At 37.5% G+C, this 12,102-nt stretch overlaps 1 protein-coding gene across 2 annotated transcripts in view; it reads right to left on the reverse strand.

The window, feature by feature from the left end:
• Window positions 1–320: 320 nt before the first annotated feature.
• LOC116164237 overlaps window positions 321–12,102 on the reverse strand; it is a 102,641-nt gene continuing 90,859 nt past the window's right edge. For both annotated transcript variants that reach the window (XM_031478382.1, XM_031478381.1), the window contains exon 2: window positions 321–1,950. In XM_031478382.1, coding sequence (XP_031334242.1) covers window positions 580–1,950 — 1,371 coding nt within the window. In that variant the 3' untranslated portion in view covers window positions 321–579. The remainder of the gene's footprint in view (window positions 1,951–12,102) is intronic.

Consider the following 12,102-nt stretch of genomic DNA (forward strand, 5'->3'; position numbering starts at 1 on the left):
TTCTCAATCGCAAGGGGACGGGGTAGCAAGATGATTTGATCAAAAACTTGGTTGTACGGAAATACTTTTTTACCATAATGTTTTAATTTTGGACCTATGATGTGTTTCGCTAGATTGGTCTTTATGGTTTCCCCCAAAATATTAATCAAAATTGCTTTTCTAAATATTAGTATAATTGTAGGTATGTGTGAGAAGAGGGAGGGGGAGAAAAAATAGGGAGTATAGAACGAACCTTGTTTTTGTATCGTTTAAAAGGTTGTTTTCTAATGCAAACGCACAATGCAACTAGATATATTTTTATTTTATTTTGAACTGTTGCATTTATTTACATTTTTTTAACTAAGAACTATGTTACAACTATACGGCAGATTGATCAGACTACTACGTCCAGTACGTGCCTACTATCGCTTTGGAAACGCGCCGAGTTTTGAGTTCAAAACATAAAAATCTAGCAAACCGTACTGGAAGAGTTAGTATCCTATTTATTCAGCAAGTAGGTATATTGTTACAAGGAAAAAGCTATGAAGAGTACATTGCGATGACTAGATTTCCATATAAGTTGAATCCACGGTAAACCATCTAAATCTCTTCTTGTAGAGCTACAACATCCACCGTAGTACTCTCACTGGAGTCCAAATCTGTTGAACTATCATCTGAGTTTCTAGTCTGATCCCCCGGTTTGGCATGGTTCATGTAATCCACAACCAATTCTAACCCAATAAGCGCTCTCAAACCTTTTACCTTCTTCTTGTTTTCATTCCCAGGCTCTTCTTGATTGATTTTTGCATCCGGGCTCCCTAAAGGGGAACCAACATTTTCCTCTTGTTTTAATGGTTCTGATTCCTGTGGACCTTCGTCTGTTTGGACACGTTCTTGCAGATCTTTATAAATTTTAAATATGTTCGTCATAATGTAGTTACTACTTAATTTATTAGAACTACGTTCAAACCCCATCGACTTAACGTCAAACTTTGTATGGCCACTAATATCTTTTGTTTCAGGTTTATGCTCGATAGTTTTACGAAGTGGTTGGTAATTACTTAAATTAATGGGAATGTTTTTTGCTAAACGAGATGACGGCACACTAAACGCCGAAGTATGCCGACTTTGTCTAAATGGATCGGGAATAGGTTCGGTATAAAGTGCTTCGCTTATGTTAGTATCTTGGGTGCAATTGTTCAAATTTGGAGAGATGGTAGAAGTCGTTGTTTCTGGGGATGTAGAGCTTTCGCGTTGGTTTTTTCGGTCGTATATATGACCAGATACCCGTAAGTCAATGAAAAAGTGCAAGGGATCTATTCCGTATGGTGTAGGGTAAAGTGCTGGGTACCACATTGGAGGTGGAGGTGGAAGCACAACTTCTGATGAATTTTGTAGATGCGGATTGTGTGGGAATGGATATTGTGCATTCTTTGCCTTTAGATCCGTTTGATTGGAGTTGCTTAGTGAATTTTCTACCGGAGAGCGATAAATAAATTTGTTATCAGGTTGGCCATCTTCGTGAAGTGTTTTTGGAACACTACTGCTACTAACAGTTAACTTATCGGTGGTTAGCTCTAAAGGTATGTCCTCTATTTTATTAGTATAGGGTGGCTCCGAAACATCTGGTTTAGAAATCCAACTAGCGGGTGGAGGCATATCGATTTTTTCTGTTTTAGTAGGGTCCTTATGCATGTAATAATCAGAATTAACTTGAGTCCATGATCGTTTCCTTGGTCTCCTGTGATGCATATGGGGTGCAGATGGATTTCTACTAGCGCTTTCATTTTTAGCCTGAACTAATGAGCGAAGCATTTCACTAAAAAAGAAGCTATGCGGTATAAGGGGCATGTTGTATAAGTAGGGTGGTGTAGCAGCCAATAGTCGAGATACCAAATCCGTGTTTCTAAAATCAAATGGAGACGCCCTTGGCTTGGGTGGCGGTGGAAGTTCATCATTTGTGGATGTCATCTGTAACAAAGCACAGAGTTAGATATCTTTTTGTAGTAGGAATGCTGAGTACGGTTTTGCATTTTAAATCGTGGGACGTAGTAAATTCATTCTTTCAATTTTTCGTGGTGAAAATATAACAAATTCATGTAATTTTGACATTATGTTTAGCTACAATTCATTGATAATTTTCATCTTCAGCAATACGGATACGTTCAATATCGAATTTCTTAGCAAATCTTTTTTCGTAGGATAGTCCTATCTACTTTTAAATGATTTAATTCCCTCACAACTGCTTCGGAATGCGAACTGAGTTTAATCAAGGAGTATTCTTTGGTTTAGTCATGATTGAATGTCTCCCATAATGATTTAGTGGTAAGGATATTCGACTTACAACTGGTCGGTTCAGGTTCGATTCTTTACATAAAATTTTTATTTTTTTTTCACAAAAATGCGTATCCCAATTCAGCGGAGTTGAACATTAAAAATTAATCATCTCAACGTCATGCGTTCCGGAATACTTGTTCGTATCGTAATTGTCTGAAACTAGAAGAATGAGAACTAATACACCTATCAGTGAAAGACATTTGGGTAGAAGAGTTAAAATATTAAATACGCCAAGCCAATCTAAGAAAAAGTAATATCATTCTCGGATAGAATTTCAACAATTAACTCTTAATTATTTTCAATGCAGCAACAATGGCAAGATGGAATAAATGATTAATAAGAAGCAAAAATACAAAAGTTGTACGCCTGGAAGTTTCCGGATTAATTATTTGCAAACAAAAAGTTACTAATTTATATGCGGAGTTTCCTGGATTTTAAATGATAATTATTTTAAAACCCGAACAAAATAAGACAAGAAAGTTGCTACTTAGACTTTTTAATAGTCGACCAAAAAAATAATGAGGAATTATAAAATCGGGGCAACGGATTGCGAATAGTTTTTAATTTCTGCGCATATTTGACGGCTGTTTTATTTTCAGCATTAATTATCTTCATTTTAACTGTTTCTCATTCACTCTCATGTAAATTTTGAAATGCTTTATTGCTATATTTCGACCAAAAATTGCAATAATAATATATTGTTGTAGATATAGAACACTAGGATCTAATGAATAGTGGAAATCCAAGAGCTGTGTTTGAGCCTACAAATAGAAGCACGGAGGATCGAATTAACACAAACATTTGAATGAGAATTTTCGTCTTATTGCGACTACAACGAAGGCACAGCTAACTGCAAACGCGACTCTAAACTGTTCCTGTGAAGTTGACCGCGAAAAATTGACGATACAAATGAACCTCGTTGTGGTCCTCAATAGTCAATTCAATGTACTCAAGTCAATGCACAACAAATCGTTGCCCCTCACCGTTTTCGGAATATGCGGTGTCGAAAAATCACGTCAATCACCAATACATAGCCAACAAACTCCGAGCCCTTCACTCCTCTGAAGGCGGTAAGAAACACCTTTTTTTCTATCAATGAACCTAGTGTTTTGTGTGAATCTAGCATGTTAGAGGATGGAGAATAATATGGAGATCCCTGTCCAGAAGACGATATTGATGCACCGATGGAGGGTCTAGGACACTTCGCCGAATGCCCACAACGCCGACACGATTTTTTGAAGGTCCATATCGCCGACTAGGGACACTACGCCGACCGTGCCCACATCGTCGACAAGTGTGCAAGGGACACAACGCCGACCATGCCCACTTCGCCGACGGACACTACGCCGATCGTGCCCACATTGCCGAAACGTGTGCAACAGTGCAAGGGACACTAAGCCGAACGTGACCACAACGCCGACTGTTCGAAAATCCAGGCCCCTCATACTCTGTCCAGTGTATGAGTTTGCATTTTAAAAAGTTTAAAAAACATGTCCTAAACCTACAAATAACCTAATATCCAAAGCTGCTTTGCTTCACACTCCGTCCAGTTTGATTAAGAATTTTCGTATGAGTCTGTTGTTCGAAAAAAGTTTAAAAAAATGTTCTGAACCTACAATAACCTCGTCAAAAGCTACTTGGTGTTGCACACCGTCCAGCTTGATTAAGAAGTGTTGTATGAGTCGACGTTATGGTCACGTTCGGCTTAGTGTCCCTTGTTCACTTGTCGGCGATGTGGGCACGGTCGGCGTAGTGTCCGTCGACGTAGTGTCCCTAGTCGGCGATATGGACTTTCAAAAAATCGTGTCGGCGTTGTGGGCATTCGGCGAACTGTCCCGGCCTCCCGATGGAAGCGGCTAGTAGGTAAACAAGATTATACATATATTCGTAGTATATAATTTTTATTTTTTTATTTATTTTATTTTGCTTTTATTTTTAAGTGGGCGAGGTTTCAGCCGAGGCTGCTCTACCAACCCAACCCACTATACATTTACAAATATCCATGCCCGAACCCGGATTCGAACCAGGGACCCTGTACCGCAGTCGAGCTTCCACTGAACTGCGCTACACGGGCCGGCAAATAATCAAATCAATGGTGTCAGTTAAAGAACGACTGCCGTAACGTTGTGCCATGAGCCATCTCGTCGAACAAGTTATGCTTACTGCATATAATTAATAATTCTACAAAATTGGTAATAGTTTCCTGAGGTAGTTTTAGTTTTGTTTTTAATTTGTTAAAAAAATCATTATACAAAATAAGCACTTTCAATCATTTGCAACATAATTTCGCAACATTGTTGACACCGAGAAGAAATGAACGAGCTATCAGAAGCGCAAGCGCTCGTGGTATTAATCAGCGTAACTGGCATTCGTGACAGCACCTCAAAAATATCCGACAATACTTCGACTAAACCTATCGCCAGGAAATATTGCCGGTCAGAGAAGACCTGATGCCGGGCTACAATCTGTGTTTTTCTAAAGATATGAGCGACTTTCAGGATGGGATCGTGCCAATGTTGAACGAAAAGTCTTTTCGTTCAACATTGGCACGATCCTATACCGGAAGTCGCTCGCATCTTAAGAAAAACATAGATTGTAAATTGACACAAGGTGTGCTGTGACCGGCAATCTTTCCTGGGGAGAGTTATACTTATGGTATTATACAGTGAATTTTTTTTAAATGCGAACATAGGAGTTTGCATGCAATGTAATTTCCCTATGTTCGATTTTAAAAAAAACACATCAATCTATTGAGTAGTTCAAATGAGTAGTAGATACAATTAACAGCTGTCACATTTTTAAAAATACAACCGTCCAATTTAATTACGAAATCGGTTAGGTTATTGGTTAGAATGTCAAGGAGGACACTTCGAACATTTATTGTAATTGTTTTCGGTATTTATTTTCTTCATTTATGTATTGAATAGATCAAATTAGTAGAATACCAGGTGCACATGACCTACAAATAATTGAAGGTTGGTTCACAATGAGTTGTGGTGTCAGTGCGTGGCCTGTGAGGTCAAGTTATCGTAAGTTTAAGAAAAATGTATCCTAAAGTTGCTATGGCCTCACATGGCTTCTTTAAAAAAATCTTACCGAGTGCTCTTCATCATAAAGACTATAGAGTTGCTGTTCATAGTCACACAAGTTGCGCGATTTGGGAATGTGGACCGCGCACATCTCATATATTGATGTGTTTTTTTTAAAATCGAACATTACATTGCATGCAAACTCCTATGTTCGCATTTAAAAAAACTCACTGTATATGATAATTTCACGTGTGGTATTTCAGCGACAATTCAACTCATGTATAAAAAATCGCATAAGCCGCAGTGAAATTGTCACTTTGACAGCGGCAAAAGTTACCTGCAACTTTTCCAGCGACAAATGCACTAGTGGTTTTTTCACTTATTCATTTTCGAACCAATTATCGCATTACCCTTTCCCATATGACTAGTTTGACGTCTGTCAATAATTGATTAATTTGGTGAATTTCTTGTTCGTTAAATTGTCCTGCCGAATTACACTCGAGGTTTGTATTTAAACCGAGTAAATTTGGGTTGTGGCAATTCAAATCTGTTTCCTTTTAGCAATTGGACTCGAAAAACTGTCAACCTAAAAATGCTCCACCTGCGGTGTCGCATTTTTATTAGTTGACAGTTTTTCTCGTCTAATTACTAGGCAACAGATTTTTATTACCTAAACAACCCAAATTTACTCGGTAAAATACAAACCTCTTGTGCAATTATAAGTGACAATTCAATGCGATTATTCAATGACATTTGTCAAACTTCCACCAGTGAAATGACGCGAAATTTTGTCGTATTAACCGGAACATTCTTCTTAGTTTGTTAATCAATTTCGACAACCGACTTATCACCACATCTTTTAATTTGATCACTCATAACGAATATGGAGCGCAAAAGTTGGAATAGAATCAATAGCAAAATGAAAAGCAACTTCCGTCATTTATTTTGACGTTTATTGTTGTCATGGAAATAATGTCAAGGCTTCGGGATTATTACATTCCTCCGAATACCATTCGTAGTCGAAGTATTTGTACATTATTTTTGAGCTGCTGCTCCACTCATGCTAGTTACGCTTTTTAATACCTTTTTAATCAGCGTAACTGGCATTCGTGACAGCACCTCAAAAATATTCGACAATACTTCGACTACTTATGGTATTATACAGGGTGGTGCCTAGCGCAACGCAGCATAGGGATTTCAATGGTAATTTCGTTATAGTCAATTACTAGCTCCCCTAATTATTTTAGAGCAAAAGTCTAAATACGTTTCTTTTAGAGAAAAAAATACTGCATCTGTTCATACTTTTAATTATAATTTTCCATTTTTCAAAACCGTAGAAATGGACAAAATAAAAAATTACATTTTTATAAATCAGTGATGCTTTGGAACCTTTTAACAAACTACAAGCGCATCGCCTCTAAGTTATTGTTATTTGACGTCGAACGATTTTCATATTTAATTCTGTTACAACTATCCGATGGAAGAAAAAGCCGCAATTGGGTACCTACTGTGTTTTTAGAAAATGTATGCTGCATCTGCATCAGATACTATTTGTTTATCATTTTCCGGAATCAGAGTACCTACATAATCGAAGAAAAAAAACTGATTTGAAGAAGATTTGTTCCTAAACTTATATTCGGATTTTCCGCTACTGCAGCCAAAACGTTGAATGTATTGTCGTTTTCCTGATGGTTTTGACGGACATTTTGAACGTTACTGCACTTGCAGTTCTTTAACTAATTTATAAACAAGTATAAATTTAATATACGTCAAAGGCAAATATTGGCCCGTATGAATAAAAGTAAGCAAATGCTTATACTTGCAAAATTCAAAGTTAATACTCGTAACTGCCCCTTCATACTGGTCTGTTTAGCAGCGCTGCACTGCGTCCTGTCCTTCTGCTTAGAAGCGCTGCTAAGTCGCCCAGTGCGAAGGAGCACTTACGAGTATTTACTTTGAATTTTGCAAGTATAAGCATTTGCTTACTTTTATTCATACGGCCAATGAAAAGTGATCGCTGTTTTTTTAGGTAATTCCAAGGCATATCTGATTTATTGTAAAATGAACCTTTTTATTTTGTCGATTTCTACGGTTTTGAAAAACGGAAAATTAATAATTAATAGTATGAGATGCAGTATTTTTTTCTCTAAAAAAAACGTATTTACACTTTTGCTCTAAAATAATTAGGGGAGCTAGTAATTGACTATAAAGAAATTACCATTGAAATCCCTATGCTGCGTAGCGCTAGGCACCACCCGGTATATGAATATTTCCCGAACAAACATTACTTGTCAAACAAACGTTACCTACTTATAAATTGTCGATGTATCATGAAAGTCTCCAATTATCGCAGGGCTCTTTCGCTTTCTACAATGCAATTACCGCTGTAATTGAGCGATAATTGCACACCTCATATGGGATTTATTACATATGAGGGAAATATTCGTTAAAAGTGATTGTAATAGTGAGGATCCTTCGATATCCGAAGGTTGGGTGTTCGAACCTGGGTTGAGGTGAATTTTTCATCTGTGGCGGAGATGGAAATTACCTTACACCAGTTCCGAGCATTCTACTGACTACTCTGAATTAGGTTTTCCTGCAGTTTTCCTAATTCGTAAGGTAAAAATAGTAAAAAAAAATAGACCAACTTAAGACCTTCTGCAGAGGCACCTCTAAATAGCATTATGCGGGCCACTCTGTAATTGGGCGCAAGCCTGTTGAGGGCCCAGAACAAGAAAGGGATAATAAATAAATAAAAAAATAAATAAATAGATATTTCGTTGTATCGGTTTATTGCAATTGAATTCATTGCGATAATGACTCTGGACAAATCTAGACGATACATTCACGCGTACCAGTATATGTACGACCCGTCAACATATACTTATAAGTGCCCGTTTCAAACAACAGGATTCATGCCTACGTCGTCGTCATTGTTTTACCTTTACCATAGAGATGACACCAGACATCAATTTCGTTTTACTGAAGGTTAGTTATTCATGGTTTCCCAAACTGAGTAAAGTCAATATAAATGAGAAAAAGTATGACGTTCCTTCATCATTGGAAAGGTATTATGTGTTTATTTCTATTTTGTATTTTACAAGGACTTTAGTGATGCTATGACAAAGTTCAATAGTCGACCATACACAGAGAGGTTGATCCACCGGTTTGAACTGCGACAGATAAATATGTCAGCTTAATGTGTCACTGACAGACAATTCTGTCCTGGTTAAATCTGGCGCGTGCACACCCACAAACTTACCAACAAATCGGTACGTTTGAACATCGCCATTCCAAATCGGCGGATCAATCTATCTGTGCATGGCCAGCTATTGTCAATCGTTATAGCAGTGATTCCAACCTGAAAAGTAGTATTGTAGAGCGAGTTATACGAACTCTTAAAACAATAACGTGGAAAACATTCAGCTTGTAGGGTTCGTACAAATGGCTGTCGCTTTTACCTTAAATAGTTGACAAGTAAAAATCAACCAAATACTACACTACAAACTACTAGACATAAACCTAACGACGTTAACGGTAAAAATGCAGCGACTATTTTAAATAAATCGTACCAATACGGCAATACCGTAAGATTATGGGTCCTCAACCTCCCATGTTTTCTGTAGGTGATTATGTGCTAAACATAGGAGTCTATTCTCTAAATCTAAATGATATATTCCTAATTGTACCTATGAAGTTTCAAATTGCTACAGTGAAACGTCCAACACCAATTTTTGTGATATGTCACAAAATACTCCCCAACAAGAGAACAGGCTGCTAAATTTACAGATGTTCATTTAATCTTAAGCTGCGTATACATTATCCGAACCGAACGTGTAGTGTAACACGTAATGTAACAAATTCGTGTAGTTAGGACGGTACCCTGAGCACGAAACGAGCAGGTTCGCAACGTGCTCGCCCGCTCCAACAAAAGTCGATTTTTCTGACGAACACAAAAGGATTCGTTCGCACAGTTGGGACGTCTTTTACTACTTCTCCGTGTTTGTAACGAGCCCGAATCGATCGGAGAACAAAACTAATACGCAATTATGCGTTCGTGCTCGTTCTGTCAAAAGTGAACAAGCGATGCACGAGCATTACATCACATGTTCGGTTGGGATATTGTATACGCATCTTTAATGGAACGTGTAATACAGCGAAGAGATGATAAGTCATTTGTAAAATGGTTAGCATTTGACAATTTTCATAATTTTTGACTATCAACTCTAATTTAATACTAATGTACTATGTAGTAAAATAAAGATTTTTTAAATCAATGTATTGTGTATACAGGGTGTTACATACTTATATGTAATACCATGTAGGTATACATTCAGCATTGTAAAATGACTTATGTATATTGTATGGTATACCTATGTCCTATGCTTTTTCTTTGATATAGTTTTAATTTTATCTAACTCGCAAATTCGCCTTTGAAACGTGCGGCATCTCTTGCATGTTGCTCGTTGCTCTCACATTCCTTTTCGAGCCTCGCAAACCACATGATGAATGCTAGTAATTTATTTAGGAACGTACACGTAATATAATAAATACACTTAACTCCCACTACACCCTTTAGCGATTCAGTAGTTTCAACATCCCACATGACCTTGTCCTTTTTCCATTAAATCCAGTAAATTCATTAACATGGCAGTGTTCTGATTCTGATCATAAGGTGTCATAACGGGGTAGGTACTAATAATGTTCGTTATATTTTCACTTATAATTGCACAAGAGGTTTGTATTTTACCGAGTAAATTTGGGTTGTTTAGGTAATGAAAATCTGTTGCCTAGCAATTAGACGAGAAAAACTGTCAACTAATAAAAATGCGACACCGCAGGTGGAGCATTTTTAGGTTGACAGTTTTTCGAGTTCAATTGCTAAAAGGAAACAGATTTGAGTTGCAACAACCCAAATTTACTCGGTTTAAATACAAACCGCGAGTGTAATTCGGCAGGACAATTTAACGAACAAGAAATTCACCAAGCTAATCAATTATTGACAGACGTCAAGCTAGTCATATGGGAAAGGATAATGCGATAATTGGTTCGAAAATGAATAGTGAAAAAACCACTAGTGCATTTGTCGCTGGAAAAGATGCAGGTAACTTTTGCCGCTGTCAAAGTGACAATTACACTGCGGCTTATGCGATTTTTTACACATGAGTTGAATTGTCAATGTAATCGCATTTCAGTTGATACATTTATAATTTTGTAACGGAAACGCTCCAGACATGACGTCACCTTTGGCGCTCTGGAATTTTCTACGCGCGCGATAGTGGGATTTGTGTAGGAATATTCGAGACAGTACGCCAATGTTCTGGACTTACATTGCTTGCGTGTATAAATGGTTGCGGACCGAACATCGCGGCAGTTTTTACTGTCGAACGAGATCGAGTACGTATGAAACATTAGAGCGCGGAAATATAAATTGCGAAGTGTATGATATAAATAATCGATATAAATTGTACGGTTTTTTTGTAGTGTTTAGTTTTGTTTAATAAATATAGATATAAATCGAACCCGAATTTATAAATCACGTTACAATTTTAATAAAACTTCAAGCGGGTTAACATTTTAAGGCGATACGTTATCAGACCAGCTAGTACCTAACCATAAACGTTGAAGTGATTCAAATGCGATCTACACATCACATTCTGCGTTGTCGGCAATTCTTATTACTTTTGTCACAGATAAAATACCTTTATCATAATATATCCGAATTTGAAAAATCTTTTTCTTATCATCTTCCTTTTCTATATACAGTCTTTCGCCCAATATAAAAAACCTGAGGAACGGCCGTTTTATCGGGAATGCAAAAGGCATCTTCTTACTTTACAAACTCTGTCATGTAGGTAATATACCGAACGTGAACTTTTACAATTTTAGTTTTATGCTGCCGCTGAGATTTTTGTTTTTTATTAATTTAAATGTACGGGTGAAGTGAAAAACTACCTTGCAATAGTTCTTTTTTTGGTACCGAAGTTGAACTTCGCCTTTAAATGTATTTGTAAATACATTTAAGAAAGACACATTATTATTATGGTTGGTGTTTCTTGTCAGAACTCAGGTTTAGTCTGGTTAATTAATCGCACAAATTAAAATCAAGTGGGATTAGTGTTTATCCGTACGTCGTTCGTCTGGTCAAGTCAAAAAAATGAAAATAATAATAATACCACACATTAAGGAAATATAGGAATAGTATGTAATTCATACTTACCAAAATAGCTACTGATGGCCACAATAACCAACGCTATAAAAAAAATTGGTGGTGTTGTTTATTGTGTATTTGTTTGGCTTTGCGTTTGGGTTGAATACGAGAAGGTTGTGATAACGTGGTGGCGAGGGAGGGGGGGGGGGTACGTATATGCGCTGGCGCCCATAAACTGTTAGTCATTGTATCAAGATGTGTAGACAAGATGTGATCTTCGTTCACTTATGTTTTGATAAACGCTTATGACTTTACCGATCATGCCACAGTCACCGAAATCTCTCACGGGCCAGATTTGTGCATACTCCAGTTGGGGACACCGTAAAATGTATTTTATGTAACATCCGCATCCGCATTAATAAGTGGGACTGGATGTGTTTTTCTCCAGCGCATTCTTGATAGTGCTGACCTGTCTGGTGGACCTTATTCATTGTTGTGAAGAGGGTAGCACGGTGTGGTGCGGCGACCTGGGTTTGTAAAGGTGGGGTAGCGGGGTGCGGTGGGCTTAAATTGTGGAGTGGGTAACAGAGTGCGGAGGAATTTACC

Source organism: Photinus pyralis, unplaced genomic scaffold, assembly GCF_008802855.1.
Source record: "Photinus pyralis isolate 1611_PpyrPB1 unplaced genomic scaffold, Ppyr1.3 Ppyr1.4_LG2, whole genome shotgun sequence".
NCBI classification, from domain to species: domain Eukaryota; kingdom Metazoa; phylum Arthropoda; class Insecta; order Coleoptera; family Lampyridae; genus Photinus; species Photinus pyralis.